At 45.2% G+C, this 19,577-nt stretch overlaps 1 protein-coding gene across 2 annotated transcripts in view; it reads left to right on the plus strand.

Annotated features, from left to right (window-relative positions):
• Positions 1-19,577, plus strand: part of GRAMD1A (GRAM domain containing 1A) — a 679,043-nt gene that overhangs the window by 600,689 nt on the left and 58,777 nt on the right. For both annotated transcript variants that reach the window (XM_069201060.1, XM_069201061.1), the window contains exons 15-17: positions 1,693-1,881; positions 12,767-12,854; positions 17,591-17,698. In XM_069201060.1, coding sequence (XP_069057161.1) covers positions 1,693-1,881; positions 12,767-12,854; positions 17,591-17,698 — 385 coding nt within the window. The remainder of the gene's footprint in view (positions 1-1,692; positions 1,882-12,766; positions 12,855-17,590; positions 17,699-19,577) is intronic.

The following is a 19,577-nucleotide window of genomic DNA, read 5'->3' on the forward strand; positions in this document are numbered from 1 at the left end:
ACCTTAATCAGACAGTTGAACTACTAGTCTTCTTTTCCTAAACAGAATCTGCACCACGGAGGGAGCCCTACACACTCTAGATGTTACATGCACCCTGATATATTACATTGAAAGGACTAACTCATTCCGTACGTCAGACCAACTCTTTGTAGTCTTCACAACAAGGCTCAACCCAAATCCAAAGCAGTTATGTTAGATGTACAATTAAGTGGATTCAGACCTGCTGTCACATGTAGGGCACACTCTACATGGAGGAAGACAGCAAGTGTGGCGTTCGTGGGAAACATTCCCCTGGCTTGCCTATATAAAGCAGCCGCTTGATCAGCTTGACACACATTCATCAAACACTACAATATGGACATCTTTACTAGAAAACAGGAAATGGGTAGCCAGACGATTTTAAGGACCTTATTTGAGACGTCAGCATTGTCCACATACTAGCCACTGTTTCTAGAAGGGTACTGCTTTACTGTCCATGCAGAGCTATGTATCTACAGCAACCCATGCTATGAACGGAAAATGTTAATTAACCTTTACGAATCTGTTAGTTGTGTGTATCTCTGTAGATTCACATGTGTCCAGCCTCCTCCCCAGACGTTTGTGGCTCTGGTCACAGACCTCTTCTCTTTAATATTTAAGCTCTTTTCACACTACCCATTTGCACTACCTTCTATCTGCTCCCCACTTCATGCTCACCCACTGTGCGAAAAACAACCTAATATGAAGTCTGTGCCCATGCGCTATGTCTGCTAAGAGAGGAGTTACTATATACTTTGTGACTCAAAAGACTTCTCAGAAGAAAAACAACTTGAAGACATCTGAGTACAATACTAGATGAAAGGAGTGTGCAGAGCATGTGAATTTACAGCACAACACGCTACAAACATGCTTACAGGGTTATAAACCTAATCCTTTCCTAACCGACCACTGAAGAAAACCAGAGTGCAAATCTACAAAGCCATTGAGGCTGCAACCCTGAACATATATTAACAAAATTATCTAAAATGATTTAAAATATTGAGCTTGAGGGTCTCTGGAGGCGTGAGGGGGAAAGGGATCCAGATAAGTCGGAAGTGATGCACAAATACATGGAGTGTGATAAGTAGTTAAGGTGCAGTTTGACATATACAGATTTTGGTTTGTTAGGATCTAGGGAATGTGAATTGAAGCTCTGTATTAACTCTGAAAAGAGTAGAGTGGTAACTGCTCTGCTTCTTGTGTGAGGAAGTGTGGAGGTGAACAAATAATGAAAAATTCTAGCAAAGTGAAGATTGTGGATGGCTGTGGGAGTTCCAATTCATGGGGTTGGGGTGGCAAGCTAAACTAAACATGGCGTTAGCTCATGGAAGGAGGGTGTGATTGATTGTTATAAAAGTTATAAAAGCTAAAGCGCTGAAGTGGATGAAGAAACTGTGCTGGTGAGGGTAGTAGGAAGGATGCTACCAAAAGAGAAATAGTGGAGTATGAATGGTATATTGGGGTTTTCTAAATCCATTCTTTGGTTTCTGTTTCTTGCCCCTCTAATCACTCTTGCTGCCTCCCTCATCTCCCTTTATATCACTTACCATTTACATTATCCTCGTCTGGTCCTTACTTTTGCTTATCTCTCCTTTCTCTCTGCCCTTCTATTGTCCCTCTTACCCTGTCCTTTCCCCTTGCACTGTCTTCGCTCCCTTCCCTTACTTCTCATAGAGGGAGAGTTGTCCAAAGCTGAGAAGCACTGGCTGGAGGAGGCGTGTGGCAAGGAGAAGCACGGCTTGCTGTCCTCTATCCGACGCAGGAAACGCACCCTGAGCTGGAAAGCCCCACACAGCGAGTTACACAGTCCCATCACTGCAATGCCTGATGAGCAGAAGGGGGGCAGGAACCTCCGCATATCAGGTAGGACACAGTTCCTATAAAGGTTACAGGGATGTTCTAGTTAGGCTCTGAATTTCCTCTTAAAAAAACATAGAAATTCAGCGGTTAGAGTTCTTTCAAGTAACAATAACTCGCGCCCTTGCCGTGCACATTTTTCTTATCAACAATTTTATTGCACAGTTTGCGGTGATATCAAAGATGCCATACAGGATCTCATCAATGATGTAATATTTGGAGTAATTAGCTGTGCATGGCGAAGACGCGAGTTATAGTTACCCTAGGGCACTAGTTATAGTTTTGCAGCATGAATCCTTTTCTGGAATCACATGCTGTGCATTATTCCGCCATCTAGTGGTACGGCCCGGAAAGTTGTTTTCTAGCATTTTTTTTTTTTATTCCTCAGGGGGATGGGGGCGTCGCCGACCACCATTTGGTGCTTAGTCCATTCTCTCTCTGACGTCAGACGTCGCCCCAGAAGTTCCTGTGTGTGGCTTCCATCTTCAGGTCTTCAGGTTCTTTTTTCTGCAGTTGGTTCTGGAAACACCAACATTTTTTTTTTTTTTTTTTTAAAGGTTTTTAAAAGTCTTTTGTAGGAGAAAGAATGTTAAAGGAGATATCAAGAGAAGAGAGGCCTTGTTGTGTCCCACCAGGGGACGCTGGTGGGAACCAAGCCTGTGTCCCGTCGGGGGACACTGCAGAGAAACGCAGTCCCAGTTGGGGTAATCAAAGGATGGGACCAGATCCACCACCCAGGGAGAATGAAGGCAGAGTGGGCAAGTAAGGGCCAGGAAAAATACCCCTTTTAGGTTTTGCTTAAAGTGCCACCACATGTTTGGAAAAGAGACCACCTACGAGGTCTGCAACCTTTGCCTGCCCAAGGATCACTGGGACAAAGTCTGTGAGGCCTGCGTGGAATTTATACCAAAAACCCTGAAGGCACGATGCAGGCAAAGACTGGAACAGTGAAACCCTCGACAACCCTGGCTGCAGAGGATGATGATTTTGCAATAGAAGCTCCAGCAGCCTCGGAACCACACGAAGAGCAGGCGGAGTTCTTCGAGTTGGACAACGTCGAGTATGCTCAAGACTTCCAACGAATCCAGCCATCTCGAAGACACATGGCAGGATCTCGACGTCGACTCACTGAAGGAAGGTATAGATAACTACCCAACGAGGCCATCTCCACTGGATGACTTAGGCATTGTCAACAGCCTGGTGAAAGGGTCTGCCGACACTTATGGGGTACAGCTAGAAGAAGAAGAGAAGGAGGGATCGTGCTTCATCTTAGAAACACTACTGCCACCCCAAAAGGGACACCCTTACTTGCCTGTGCTGCCCAGCAACCTGGATCAGAGGAAGGAGGCCTTTAGGGAACCAGTAAACGCGAGGGCCTGCTAACCCAGAGTGGAGAAAGTATACATGCACTCCATGCAGGGCCCTAAATACATCAAAGGCAACATCCCCGCAGACTCAATTATTGTGACCACTGCTAGGAAGAGAAATAACGCACCCACCTCCAAGGGTCCACCACCTGAGAAGGAGAGTAAGAGCCTGCACTTAGTGGGAACATAAATGAAAAGGGAAGCAGCCTCGTGCAACACCTCCCTGAGGATTACACAAAGAGAGCCAAGGCGATCATTCAGGAAGGGTAGGGCATTGCAAATACATGCCTAAACTCTGCACTGGGTGCAGCAGATATGGCCAGCAGACAGATGTGCACAGGCACCACCCTAAGGAGACACGCCTGGCTCAGGATATCAGGATTCAAGCCTGAGGCACAGATATCATTAATAAACATGTCCTTCACTGGGGACGCCCTGTTCGGACAAGCTGTGAATGACACCCTGCAGCAAATAAGACCAGCAGAATGTCCACAGGCAGAACTCCCTTCAGTACAGGGCAGCAACAAGTGTCTTATTTTCAAGCCACACAACCACAGCTTTACCAACAATGGCAGCATCCAGCAAGAATCCCTTTTGAGGAAGGGCAAGAAGAACAGGACAAACCCCCTGGGGGTGGTGGGAAGGCCTTCAAACAAGTGACTGTGAAGTCAAGTATGCCCAGTACATAACACCAGTGGGAGGCAAAATGAAAGGGTTCCTCTAGGAATGGAGCAACATCACCACAGACAAATGGATTCTAATCATCATCTCCCACGGATACTGAATAGAACTAAACAAGCAACCCCAGCAAAGATCCCCATGGGCAAGGTTTTTCAAGGGGAAAGAACTAAGTCAACTCAGATGAGAGGTGAAAGAGCTACTCTTAAAAAGAGCCATAGAACTCGTCCCACCACAACAAAGGGGTACAAGGAACTATTCACCATAGTTCCTGGTGCCAAAATAAGATTGAACTTTAAGGTCCATCCTAGACCTCAGGTTCATAAACAAATTTATACAAACACAGCGCTTCAAAATGACAACCTTACAAGAGGTAATTCCACTGCTGCCATAGGGGTGACTTACAGTGACCTGGTGCAATGACCTGTAGTGAAAGGGTGCATGCACCTTTTCACGCAGGCTGCAATGGCAGGCCTGCAGACACATTTTGTATGGACTCCCATGGGTGGCATAATACATGCTGCAGCCTATAGGGAACCTCTGGGGCACCAGTATGCCAATTGTGGGGTGTATTAAGTCAGGAACAACAACATTTAGAGGGTGAGAGCACAGTCACTGGGGTCCTGGTTAGAAGGATCCCAGTGAACACAGTCAAAACACACTGACAGCAGGCAAAAAGTGGGGGTAACCACACCAAAAAGAAGGTACTTTCCTACATAACCACCCGCCCCCAAACGAAGGACAACTGGATCACCAATCTCCTGGTGGCACTAGGTTTGGGATCCCATGCCTCTGAATATAGGAGACTGTTTTTCGAGTTCACCTTATGGGTGCCACTGACATCCCCAGCCTCTTGTGCTGCAGCGTGGTGCCTCAAGCTCTCTAGTGTGAGACAAGTCTGTTGTTCCCTACTGAACTTCTCCCTGGTGGGCCCCCTGCACCCAAGAGCTCAGCTGTGTCAGCTTGCAGCTCTTCTGGTGTAGATTCCACCCAAGGAGTGGATTCTTCTCCCTCAGGAGTTGAATCCTCACAGGACACTGGAGCAGGGGGTACCTTTTTACCCCTCCTGCTCTTTGTTTTAGGAATCTCTTGGGCCATTGTTCTAGGCTCCAAGTTTCCTTTCTCTTTTTGTTTCTTTGCCTGTTCTCTAGTGAGGGCAAAAATATGCCCTGGGATGCCTATCATTGCTGCATGGCCCTCAAGTTCCATCTCAGCCCAAGCTGAAGTCTTCATATCATTCCCAAGTTGACACACTTCAGGTAGGTCTGAGGATACCACAACATTTTTTTAGGGCCAGTAACCCCCCTCCTCTCCCAGCTGAAATCACTAACTGCTATGGGGTGGCACAAAGTGTTATATTATGAGCATCAGTCACTTACTACGTGTGGCCAAGTAGGTGTTGCTCAGGGGACACCAGTTTCTCAGTCACCCTAGTGATACTGGCAACTGTGTCCCTGTAGGCCTCAGCCTCAACACCATTGATTAAGGGATGCTGCTTGTACTTAGCAATATTAAGGGGAGAGGCGGCAAGGGTGGCAAAGTCAATGCCCCGATCAAAGAGCAAGACAGCCTCAGTGGTCTCTTTATCCAGTACAGACCCCACTACAGTCCTTAAAGTGAGCCCAGCTACACTCTTGGACTGACTACTGTTATGAGTCCCACCACTACTGCTGTTGCTAGGGGCACTAGGAGTAGAAGTTGTGTTAGTGATGGAGGGCTTGGTGCTTTTATTAGGACAGCAGGAGCTGTCCCCTGCCCTATGGCCTTTGCTTCTGCAAACAGCACCAAGTCTTTTTGAAGTTGGAAGAAGAGGTTTTTCCCATCCCAGCCGAGTTTTGTGGGCCTGATGAAGACTCTTTGTGTTTATCTTTGTCCCCACCATTGTCTTGACTTACCTGCTTCCTTCTTCTGTGTGAACCTTCCTACTCACCCTGGTGCGGACCCACTTTTTTGCCTTCATTCCCAATTCTTGGGGAGAGGTCAGATCAGCAGCTGATCAGATACACAGTTGTTTAAAATGTGCTCTCTTAGAATTAGGTTATACAAGCCCTGATAGTCACTCACTTTGCTCCCATGCAACCAGCCTTCCAGAGCTTTCACAGAACAGTCCACAAACTCTACCCAATCTTGGGAGGGCTCTTTCCTGATCTCTCTGAACTTGATCTGATACTCTTCAGTAGTCACACCAAACCCATCCAACAGAGCTGGTTTACAAACTGTGTAATTGTCTGCATCCTCTTCTCTGACAGTGAGGAGTCTGCCTCTACCTTTGTCAGAGAAGGAGAGCCACAAAATTGCTGCCCACTGCTTTTGGGGGACCCACTGTGCCTTACAGGCCCTCTCCAAAGCAGTAAACCACTTATAGATCTCAGCTCCCACCTTGTAAGGAGGGACTACCTTGTTCAAGTTTCTAGAGTCAAAGGAGTCCTCCTTGACACTGGTGTCCCTGAAACTGAAATTGAAACTGCTGCCACGATGGGGTGCTAACCCCAAACTCTGCCCTTCTCTGCCAGTGCCTCCCTATCTAGGGCCAGCTGGTGCTGCTGCTGCTGCCTCAGCTTGGTGTTCTCCAACCTCAGTTGCCTACGTTCCCTATCTAGGGAATCATCCCCTGAAGTGGAGCAGTTGGTCCAGTCACAGACTGTGGAGACATGGGAATGGACAGAGGAGGATCTATCCCTCCTCTTGGGAACCCTCTGAACCAACCCTGTAGGAGTAAAGGTAGGCCTACTGATATGACCCCCTCTCCTCACTACCTTCTGTGCTCCTAACAGGGCTGTGGTGTTCCCTGGGTTCTTCTTGACCCTCCCCAGTGTAGCCCAAGCCTACCCTAAGACTGGTGGGTCAGCTTCTACTTCTTTCTCCTCCTGGCTACCAGCATTGTCCTGGTCAGCCTGGAGGAGTAACCCCAGAAGCAGTCTCTTGTTGGGATTTCTCCCGGTCTTCAGTTTTCTCTCAGGACACATCTCCCTTAACTCTTGGAAAGTCAGACCCTCATACTGAGAGTCCAGGGCCTGAGAGGTGTGCTCTGCTGAAGACATGATATCTAGCTAGAGTGGTGTAGGAGTCCCTAACTACTCTAACACTAGGCTCCCAGCAAAGTTTGGTGCAAGGCTATGCCAGACCCTAGCTTACCCAAACTCAGGAGACTAGAATCCTAACACTAAGTGTATAGTGTACCTACAGTTAGTAATGGTCTTTCCTGTGAAAAGTACCTAGCAACAGAGTGGTAAGGCAATTGCAAGTGTCTCATCCCAATGTAGGAAGCTGTCCTGGTGTGTGGTGAGCACCTATGGTGTTCTCACCTTATACCAGTTCCAGGTATTCCCTATTAGTGGTGGTAGACAGAGTATATGTAGCCAGGGCTCTCTAGAGGTAGCTGTGGATGAGCACATGCAAAGCCTATGCAATACCACTATAGTTACACAGCACTTACACACATGAAAGAACCACATAGTGTTACTAAAATACTGTATAGGCAATACTCCACTAGCAGGTGAGTAAACACACTATATCATACACATTAGTAATCAGGAATAGGCATAGAAAGAAATATAAAGCAGTGAAATAACAGAAAATAATGGAGATCCGAGAGGAGACCAAACCATATACTAAGTAAATGGAATGCGAAAGGCAGGCTCCCACCCAAGGAAGTGGAATCTGTAGAGGGGAGCTGAAGGAACTAGGAAACCCAAAAGGTAAGTACCAGAGTGAGAATAGGTAAGTACCTTGTTTTTCCCCAAACCCACAGGTAAACGTTGTAAAAGGACTGTGCAAGACCCAAGCAAGACTAGAAGAAACAGAAGAATGATCCTCACAGAAGAGGACCTGTAAATGAAGGGGACCAAGTCCAGTTCCAATTGGAGTGTCTGGTTGGGGCAGGAGCCACTACCCACCCTTCTGGAGATGCAGGACCATGTCGACGGTGAAGACCAGGAGTCAGCTATACAGCACAGGAGCAGGAGAAGAGTTCCAGAAGTGATGCAGACGATGTTCCACGCCAGAAGAAGAGTTGCAGTCAGTCAGTGGTGTGGAAACACCACCAACAAGCCTTGGCAAAGGCAAGAGTTGCAGAAGAAGAGTTACAGAGCTGCCGGGGACCAGGAAGGTCTGGGGGGACCCAACTCAAGGAGGGCAGTCCCAGGCGACCCTCAGCAGTGAGGAGAGTCAGAAGTCGAGGAGGCAGCCCCCACAGGCAACTCACAGGCAGCAGGCACAGGAGTCGCAGTGAGGCCCACTCAGCACACCTGGAGAGGAGTCCCACGTCGCTGGCAGGCAGGAGACTGTGCTTTGCAGGGAAGAGTGCTGGAGGACAGGGCTACACGTAACCTGAAGATCCCTTGGAAGAAGAGCCAACAAGCCTTGGTAGCTGCAAGAGTCGCGGTGCACAGTGATACTGTCCTACACTGAGAGGCAAGGACTCACCGTCTCCCAAGTTGAACAGCTGGTAGAGAGGACCAAGGGGACCACTCCAGACTGCTACCTGTATTGCAGGATCCAACAGTTTTGCAGGAGAGAAGATCCAGACAGCCGGTCATTGTTGCAGTTGATGCCTGCAAATGCAGGGGAGTGACTCCTTCACTCCAAGGGAGATTCCTTCTTACTTCCTGTTCTTGTGTAGGCTGAAGACTTGTCGCCCTCGGAGGATGCACAGCCAGAGAAATGTTGCAGTTGCTGGAAGGAGCTGGAGAAACAATGTTACAGAGCCAGGTCCTCGCTGGAGTTGTGGATTGTTTGTTCCTGGATGGTCCAGTTGCAATCCCGGTGCCCAGAAGATGAAGTAAACGATGCAGAGGAGTCCTGCTGGAATCTTGCACATCGAATGTGAGGACCCACCCAAGAGGGAGACCCTAAATAGCCCAGGAAGGGGAGTTGGTCACTTAGCAGGGTGACCACATATCAGGAAGGGGATGTGACGTCACCTGCCTGACCTGGCCACTTAGATGTTCCCAGGGGCCTATGCCCACCTTGAATTCAGGATGGCAGAATCAAGTGACCACCTGGAGGAGCTCTGGGCACCACCCCTGGGGTGGTGATGGACAGGGGAGTGGTCACTCCCCCTTCCATTTGCCAGTTTGCGCCAGAGCAGGTACCAGGGGTCCCTAGGCTGGTGCAAACCGGTTTATGCATACCGGTGGCTTGGGGGAGGCTACCCCTCCCAAGCCATGTAACACCTATTTCCAAACGGACAGGGTGTTGTCTCCCACTCCCAAACGAAATCCTTTGTTGTGACTTCCTGGGCTTGAGCTGGTCAAGCAGCAGGAGGGCAGAAACCTGCCTGTAGGATGGCAGCCTGCAGCACAGCAGACCACATACCATCACTGGCAACACCCTGCAAGGCAGCCCTTTCAGGCAAGAAGAAGGGGAGGAGGACAAATCCCCCCCGCGGTGAAGGAGCCACCAATAAGTGACTTAACAACAGAAACAGACCCTCACAAAACACATGCGGTAAGCAGAATAAGAAATTACCCATAGGAGTGGCCAGACATCACCACAGACAATTGGATTTCAAACATAATGTGCCATGGCTACTGTATAGAACTGATCAAAATACCAGCACAAATGCCCCCAAAACCAAAAAGATAACAAAAGGCTTAGCTGTTGCAACTCAGGAAAGATGTCAAAGAACTCCTACAAAAGCAAGCAATAGAAAAGGTACCAGTAAAAGATCTAAACAAAGGGAACTACTCACCATACTTCCTGGTTACAAAACAAGACCTCACCCTACGACCAGTTATGGACCTGAGCTTCATAAAAAAGTTTATCCACACATGACATTTGAAGACAACGCTTAAAGGAGTAATCCCACTCCTACAAAGAGGGGATTATATGGCAACATTAGATCTTATGGATGCCTATCTACACATAACCCATGAATCAAGCACACTAGAGATACTTATGTTTTGTACTCAAGAAAGTACACTACCAATTCAGAGTCCTATCCTTCGGCATAAATTCTGCCCCAAAGTTGTCTTTACAAAATGCCTTTGTAGCCTTTCTGATAAGAAAAATAATCCATGTATACTCATGCATAGACGACTGGCTAGTAAAGTTGAAAACAAAACAAAGATGCCAAAGGGACATTCAAATAGTAATCACAACTTAAGAATGCCTAGGGGTTTCCATAAATCACAAAGAATTTGTAAATAAAAAAAAAGAAAAAGTGCTAAAATGCAACCTTGTCTAACGCTCCTGGCTACACTGATCAGGGCTGTGCAGTCATTGTTCTGGGTGAAATGCACTCTAGTGGTAATGTCCTGGTGGATCTATGCCTGCTCATTCCATCATATCTCATAGGACCTCCCTATCACCCACACCAAATGCGGAGAGATTCCATGAAGGCCAAGTGTAAATCCCCACGTTTGGCCGTCACATACTTTACCAAGATAAGAGTAAGATTAAGAGCCTGTTCCTTCGTCCCCAGTCAAGGGCTAACACCGTATTGCACAGGGCTAAAAAAAAAGCAGTGTTCTTCCCCGCAAAATTCGAATTTATCGAGTATTACTCTGCCCAGAATCTTCAACGATGAATCAATTAATGAAATTTGGTGGTAGGACGCAGGCAAGCTCTAATCCCCTTTCTTGAAGATGGGAACTATAGTTGATTGTTTCCAAGAGGGGGATTGTTTCCAAGAGGGGATCGGGCCCACCTTGATTACAGCCCTCTGGACGTTCATAACAAGTGGGGCCCAGAGATCTACGTCTGATTTAAACAAGTCAACTGTGACCCCATCAGGGCCTGGTGCCTTACCCGCGGTTGCCCCTTTTATTGCATCAGAGACTGAGGTTAAATCCACGAGTTCAGACACCCAGCAGTCCACCCATACTTGCGTCTCGATCTCCCTGATAGCAAATTACCTGTTTCGAGGGTTAAATATTCTTGTGAAATGATCAACCCAGTCCGGTTCTGAAATATGACAAATAATCTCACTTGATTCACCATCTGCAAAAAAAGGGCGATTTACTGTATTCCAAAACAGCCTATTGTCCTTTAACTCGGCTGCTTCACATAGATCTTCCCATGCTCTCATTCTATGTTCCGCCTTTCTCAGTGTGAGGGCCTGTTTGTACTTATATCATGCTAAACTAACCCTTTCTTTATCTCGGGGAATACTATTGGTGGCGCCTTTAATGCTGGTAGGGCAACAGAACAATCATGGGAAAACTAAGAATGGACAGGGCATCTCGTTAGGGTTTTTCTTGCAGTTAGTCCATTGGAAATTGCGTTACACAGGTCTCCCACATTTTTTAGGATATACGAAGGCTCATGTAGAGGGTAGAGGCAACCCAAGTTTTCTCCACTGCTTTTAGAGGCGCAGTCTCCCAAAAATGTTACCAAATCTATCGCTTCCCATCAAAGCTGTACTCCCTTATTGTCTGAATGGGAAACTGGGAACATTTGCTGCCGAGGTCTGCACTTTACCGTTTGAACCGCTAAAGATAAGGAGGCTGGATAATGTTTACTAAATGGGAGAGTGAGCACCTCAAAGTATACAATACGACAGGCCAAGTCTCCTAATAATAAAACAACATTGATTGTTGTGCCTCTCCTCCTACCAACAAATGTAGGTAAATTGGCCTTTTGGTGCCCCAAAATCTCAGAAGCAAATATTAAATTGAAAGATATTATTAGGTGGTTAGGGACTTTGCCATACCCTGTGTGGGAAAAGTAGCTTAATTCGTGATCATAAAGATCCGTAATCCCACAGGTTCGTCGTCCCCTCATTTGGCATTGATTAATATTAAAATCCATAGCCCAAATAATAGAGCTGGGAACATTGCTATAGCTAATATATTCTGCAATCTTTGCTCTTAGTTCCTCAATGATATGGAGTGAGTGGGATTTAAAATAACTGAAATAAAAATTAACTAAAATTACGCTTGGCTGAGCTGATATACATAACTTTAAAATCTGGTAACAGTGCCTCGACTCTAAAACTTTCACTTTTAGTGAGCCAAGGGAACTCGTTACCAAAACCGCTAATCCCCCCCACCTACCTTATGTTATCACATCACATTATGCATTTTCTGTGATGCATGGTACTCTGAAGCGATCAAAGCACGGCATGTTGGTGCAATGCAAAAGAACAAAATAAGCTGCTTAAGACATTCACTTGCCTCAGCGTAAAATACTAGGGAAGAGGAGATTTGAGGGATTGGAAGTAACTCCAGTTGGGATCAGAGATGGGCACTCTGAACAGATTTAACCGTTGACTTATAGAGACATTTCAAAGCAAAGTTAAGAAAATTGCAGCTGAACTAAGTAAAACACAAAGTGAATGATGCAAAGAACTGGCGCTCAGAAAATATCAGTGCAACAACATGCTATCAGTGGAACATAAATTAGATGTGAGCCCATAAAAGAAAATCACTTGATCAACAAGAGAAAGGCATGGAAATCCAAGATGGAAATGTGAAGGTTTCACCATTCAGTTGTATAAATCTCATCTATAGAGCTACAAGTCTGATAACTGAATATCTTGGGTATCTTTACCAATAATTCTCCCAGCAAAGGAAAGTCAAGCTCTGCATAATACCATTTTACGATTTCTAATGGTGACTCTGGTTTGTGCTTGTGTACTATAGTGGTGTTGGGCATGTTATCTATTGATGGAGTTGGCCAGGTTTCTTAAATGTGACTTAGCTGCTCACAGAACATGGATGGAAACCTTGTACCAGTGCTAACTAGAGTATAGAAATACACCTAAATCAATTAAATGTGGACGAAACTGAGCCTAATTAAGCTCTTCTTTTGCCCTTATCATGATGACATAAAACATAATGTAAAAGGAGTCCACCATATAGGGATTTAAGTATTTACATAAACGTGTCTTTTTTTCCTTACAGGCAGCTTATCCTCGCGACTCTCTGAAATGCCCTCAGAGCGGCGATCAGGTCATAGCGTGTCCACAGTGCTCCTCATCATCAGCTTGGTGTAAGTGCTTTCTCTCTCGCTCTCTCTCTATGTTTCTGGTGGTTCGCTTAGTTTTATAAATACTGTTACAGATGGAGAATGAATGGGTTTTGCAGTATGTGTAGCTGTAGACTAGATGTTGTGAGCAGTGCTACCTTTTTCAAACAACAGCCTGCAAAGGACTATTATTGGCGGCTGTGACATTTTTTTAAGAGGCCCTTCGGGAGCCTTCTCAAAGTTCAATTTCTTTTGCTAGTAAAGTCCATAGACTGTGTTTGTTAAGGGAGGGAGGGGAGTGCTTCCTATCTCAGACAAAACTCTACAGGTAAAATGTGCTGAGAGATGCTGGCATTTGGTTTTAACCGTAGTAGAGGAAGCAATGCTACAAATGATCAAAGGAATATCAAAATGTAGGACATAGTCTTCCTGAGAATGCTAATAAGAATGCTTGCATTGTCAAGTTGAAACCACAGCTTTCCACATTGGCTATTTGACCACAATCAAATAGTCATCCTATTTTCTTCCCAGTTTTTCTTGTGTCAGGCAGAAGAACGAATGCAATGGATTAGTGCACAGTTGGAGGGATCATACCCTCTATGCCAGTGTCCGATGGAGAGTCAAGTGGTGCAGACTGAATAGTTTCAAAACCAATTTGTAATATTAAACTGAAATACACTATATCCAGAGCACCAATACATTAAGAAGAGTAGTAGATCTTGGTTTAGAATACACTTGAAATGTAGTGATCACCTATTGATGTGGTGTAATTTAATAAGCATGTTGTAAATTATGAATTTAGATTGTCCTCTTCTTTTTATTTTTATTCGTTAATCCAACTCTGATAAGAAGAAAAACATGCAAAAATGATTTTTAAATTTTTTTTAAGCAGTTTTTTTTTTTTTTTTAGAAAGTGGGTTGGGGAGCGACACGGATGGAGGGCCGTGGAAGCTCCTTGAGGGGAAAAGCGGGTGGGGGGTACAACACAAGCGGATTGAGGCAGAAGCAATACTGGAGGGGCTGAAGCAACACAGGGGTCTGGAAACAACATGGAGGGTGCAGGTGGGGGAAGCAGCGTGGATGGCACGGGGGAGCAAATGGGTGTGAGGTGAGGAACTTCTAGCGTTGAGGGTGGGAGAGAAATGCAAAATAGTAAGAGAGCATTTGGAGCTGGGAGGGAGCACAAGCAAGAAAGCAGCCCGTTGTGGGAGAGCACACTAGAGTAAGTGTATCACAGAGGGGAGGAGGTGGAGCAGAAGCACATAGATGAGAGAGCAGCGTGGAAAGGGGGACGAGAAGCACATTAGGGAAACAGCTGGAAAACGCATGCACTTTTTGTAGACAAGAAAAAGTATCCCCTGAAAAAGCGAGCAGTGTAAGCAAACAGCAGTTCGTCCATGCTCCATGGGAGAGACAAACAAAGGAAAGAAAGTTCACTCACACGCACACACACACTAACAAATAAGAAACACGCAAATAACAATGAAGCCAACCAATTGGTGGGCTCTAAGCTCAGTGTAAGCTAACAGTATGTATCGCAGCAGACCGTGCTTGCACTGTCTAGTAGTCAAGACCTAAAAAGTTGCTTACCTGTAACAACAGTTTCGCAGTTTGACGGAGTTAGCCACACTGTACCATAATGGTTGGCATTAAAAAGTAGAAGTTGTTTTCTAGTAAGCTAAACTTCTTATCTGTCAATCTTCATTTTGTTTGAACCTTGACATTTGTTGTTGACATCTGGGTTACTCCTAGGGGTTGTCATACCACAGTTTTTTTAAATTATTATTGTTGTTATATTTTTTGCTGTTGGGATCAGTAAGGAACAATAGTAACTCAAGCATTTGTACTTTTTTGTATTGTAGAATGATAGTTGAATAAATCAGTATAGTGTTTCAAAATTCACAACTAAAGCATGCTAAGAAACTCAAACACTCTGTTAAGGCAGTTATGTCTGAAAAAGAGCAAAATTAGCATTGAGAGAACATTTTTGTTTTCAGTATTTTTGTCCTGATGAAGAAGGCAATGTTGAATTGCAAGACTAAAGGGAGAAGTGAAACGTGTAGAGGAGGACAAGTGAAAGACAATGTTGAAATTGTTTTGAAATCAATTCCAACAAAGACGCAGCTGTACATCCACTAACAGATTTACACATGTAAGGGAATCCCTATAAAACAAGTTATGGAAGGAAGGATTAGGCTTGTTCTTCCAAGGGTGTATATGGGACAAGTGGAATAAGCCATAGGATGTTTGAGAAGGGGTTGTCGGCAGAAGCTTTGATAACTTGTTCCATTAATCAAACAGGGATAAAAGAGATTGTGTAACTGCTAAATCATCAATCAGGCCTCGCACGGTATCATTAGTGCTATAGGGCCCATGTCCACAAGAATTAATATAGGTTCACCCAGTTCCAGAGCAGAGCTCCCAAGATTATATTAAGCCTGTATGTGTAGTCGGAAGGAAAGCAAGATGATAGTACATAAGATTGAGCAATTTAATAACTTTAGGGTAAGAATAAAGTCTGGGGAAGGGCACGATGACTGAACAGCTGGGCGTAATTTAAGGAAGATAGGCTACAAAACATATCAATAGGATACAAAGGACAAACGTGAACGGTAAGAAAGAGGAAGTCAAAACATGAAGCTGCTTTCTTGCAGGAGCGGTGCCATTCAAATCAATGGCTTTATGGGGAAACCATTTGACATACACAGGAGTAAAGGCAGTACAGTGCATTGGTTTGATTACTGGGCAGGCTAGTGGAGCAAGTGGTGTTTGATGAATGTCTTTGTCGACTTACATTTACAGCATGTATTAAATGCTTCAAACTGGTGTTTCCAGGTCTCCTGTAAGGAGTGAAAGTCACAGCCCTTTCCCCGTTTTGCCAGTTTGCTGTGGTTTTATCTCTGCCTTTCTCAAGAATCCTTACTTGGACACAATGATTTCTTGTACTGTGCACTTTCAGTACCTTGTGTGATGTTGTACTTGCCACTTCCATGTTTGGGTATACCATTCCCAGTTACCTGCCAGACCCTGTATTCTTTGAACAAATATTCCATATTAAAACTGGTTCAGGGGTAGACCCCTGTACTAACAGTGGTTCCTCTCGGCCCAAAGCGCAGCCTTGTGCACTCTTCTGTTTCATCCCTTTTCCTACTCTCTGGCATCTCCATTTGAATGACTGACTAATGTGTTTTGCTTCTCTCTGCCGCGGCATTGACTCAGGATTTGTGTGAGGTATTGTATGATTGATACTTTATCTAAAGCCTGCTCAGCACTTTCCTTCCTTTCCCATGCTCCTTCAATCCTGTGCAATGATCCATTATCCCATCCTGCAACCGTATCCACAAGTCCTTGCCCAGTTTCATGCTTCACCGGCTCTAGCACCTCAAAACTGCTTCTTGCTACCTGCGGTAGCCTATGTCCATCTGTCACTATCCACCCCAGCCTCTCCACATCTGAGCCCTCCTGCGGCATAGAGTGGCATACATATTTTGGCGCCCTCTCGCCCACTGTTTATTTGCATTCATTCTCATGACATTGTGCATTCAGGGAGCCTCATTACCGCTCATTCTGCCTTAGACTCTCCAAATTACCAACTCACAACCACTATCCTTAAATCCCTATCCCATTATCTCCTTCTCATCCCCTCTGCTTTTTACAGCTGGCATTTTTGTCTAGGCGTTGCTTAAAATCTTTCTGCATGTTTTCTCAGTAGCCATTGTACAATCCACTAGCAACCTAGTTTGTGCATCCTCCACCTCTTTCCAGCATTTCCTCTTCATAAAATCTTGCCTTTGTCACCAATCGGAGCTTAATACAAAGTCTCCCTTCATAACTTTCCAGTCCTTTAATAATTTCGCACCCCTCCCACCCTGTGTCCCCCCAGTCATCGCATGGCCGCATTCAGACTATTTTATTGTCTTGTTTAGTGTAAGACTACCAGTTAACAGGAACATGACATTGTTGCAGATGCAAGTGTTAAAATGCATTCCCCATAGTTCCCCATATTTACCGATTGTTACACCTGCTGCTTGCAGATGACACAACTGACCCTTGTGAGTTCAGTCTGTGATTTTCTGTATCGTTTTCCTCACACATACACGTTCTAAGTATCATTAATGTTCAAGCATGACTGAAGATTTATTCACTGCAGATGTCACATCTCCACTCCCTACACTCTTCAATGGCTCCAGGACTTAGTTAGGCAAGCACAATAGCAGAAGAAATCCTTTTTATAATATTAGGAAGTTCTGTCTCATGACAGATCTTTCTAACTCAGAAAGAGTTGAATATTGGGCGACCATGGAGGGCAGAAGTAGCCATACTACATGGTTGTGCATCATACCCACGGCTTAACATCAGGACCTGGCCATTTGACAGTCCCTCAGATGTGCTACAATATCATGTACTTGTCCAAGATGCTTTACAAGCCGATAAAATAGTCTGATGGAGGCCATGCATTGACTGGAAGGACTTCCCTTTACCATAAAGGACCATGGATAACCAATGAAATAACTCTTGGGAGAGAGAATGTATGCACATTGAAATTAGTAATGTAGAACTAGTAACTCAAGGGTATTTGAGGTAGAAGCATAAAGAATTACTCAGGATAAATTTTGCTGTAGGTGCCTTGGTGTGTAATCTGGCAAGAATATGGTAGTCAATAAGACGAGTGATTTTTAGGCCCCTCTGCTCCTGCTTTAGCCTTCCTTTTGACACTGACCATGGCACCTGAGGTCCTGTTTTCTCTTCTTCCTTTGCAGCCTGGTGGTTCTGGTTGTGCTGAACATGATGCTGCTGTACCGACTGTGGTCACTGGAACACACTGCTCGGACCTTCGAATCCTGGCAGTCATATGCACTCTCCAAAGGGTAAGAAGGATTCCCAAACAGGCATGACGGCAGCTCTTCTAACAATAATCACAGTAATAAATGTATTTCAATGGCATGTGGAGCTGTAGACACACATGCTTTTCATGAGTCCGCCATCTAGTGTTGGGCTCGGAGTGTTACAAGTGTTTTTTTTTTTTTTTTATAGAATAGAGTCCTCCTCTCAGTGATACTGCGCATGGGCATCAAGTCCTTTGTTAGATTGTTTTCTCCCCACCGTTGGATTTGTACATGTTTCCTCTTGCTCCGGTGGATCTCGGTTCGGTATCTTCTGAACTTTATTCTTACTTTCTATCAACAAAATCGCCCTTCTTGGGCCTACTTTGACACACTGTAGTTGCATGATGTTAGGCTGATGAAACGAACTCTGTTTCGGTTCTGTCCTCGGTATCACGCCAAATTTCCCTACACCGACCAGCATTTGGTGTGTAATCTCTGTCTGTCTCCGGAACACAGACAAGAGACCTGCAATGCCTGTAGATCCTTTCGAAGAGCGCATCGACTGGAGATGACGCACGCAACGTCTTCGGAGAAGAGCATGCAAAGGAAGAAGTAGGACATCAGATTACAGACTCAGACTTGGATTGAGACTCTGATGTTGACAGTCCATACCACCGGCGCAGTACGTAGCCCCCACATGGGCGCGTTAGCCTTGGTACACAACGCTATTAGATCTGTCTGTGGTTCCATATCACAAACTTCCAAACAGACCAGATCTTTTGACTCAAAAGAGAGGTAAAATCAGACATCCAAACCCCAAAGCACTCAATCTTGCGATTTGGCTCCTAAAGTCATAGAGTTTTGCTATTTACAACTTCCTTCTGAATGTACGGACATTCTTAAAGAAGCACGCAAACCTACAACTAGACAGTGTTATACTGCTAATTGGAAATGTTAAACAAACAAATAATGGACAGAACAATGCAAACATTCACCCCAAATCACAAAGATATGGGTTTAATTGATTGCTTTTTTTGCCCACCACACCGCCACACTTTGGACCCAGTCATATGCAAATCAGTCTTGACCCTGTACCCCCTGGCTGTGGGTCCCATGCTCACAGCGCCACTGGATACAAGCTAACCTGGATGATGAGGGGTGATACCCCAAAACCAGTCCCAGGATGCTTGCTTCTGGTCCAGGGGGGACCTAGTCTGGCAGTTCCGGCTGGACTGTTCCCATGGGTAACAGGGTCAACACTGATTTGCTTATGGCTGGGTCCACACTGGGGTGCCGTGGTGGGCAAAAAAAAACAATGGATTAAACCCAGATCTCTGTAAATGGGGTGAATATTTGCATTGTTCAACATATGTTCTTTTTGCTTATGGTTCCCTACTTAAGCCTACTTTCATGATCCACACCATGAGCCCCCTTGCAGCAGACCTTTTCTGCATCAGGAATTTGGGCTCCATTATTGCTGGTCTTTCAAGCCCACTGCCACCTTGTGAGTAGTTGCAAATCCTTAGCCGAGCTGTGCAGAAATTAGGCTCACTATTCTATTCACTGCATGAGTTTTTGCAGGAAGCTGCTGGTAGTCATGAGTCCTTGGGAGAAATCAAATAGTATAGGCAAATGATGGCCATGATAAGCCTCAAGTATTTGTGGAGCGAATAAACCCGTGCCGTGCGCGTCGGGGTTTTGGCACTCTGCCAAATGACTCATGACTACCAGCAGCTTGATCTATGTACCTTTCGTGTTTACATATAATGTTTTATATACATCTGAAGCCTTGACAAGGTCTTGAGGACGAAACACGTGTTGGCTGTTCTGCTGTATGGACTTATTATTACATTCGAACATCCTATTGTAACTTTGACCATTTATCACCATCTGGCTGCTCTGGACACATGGTCAATTTGTA

The sequence above is a fragment of the Pleurodeles waltl genome, chromosome 7, assembly GCF_031143425.1.
Source record: "Pleurodeles waltl isolate 20211129_DDA chromosome 7, aPleWal1.hap1.20221129, whole genome shotgun sequence".
NCBI lineage: Eukaryota > Metazoa > Chordata > Amphibia > Caudata > Salamandridae > Pleurodeles > Pleurodeles waltl.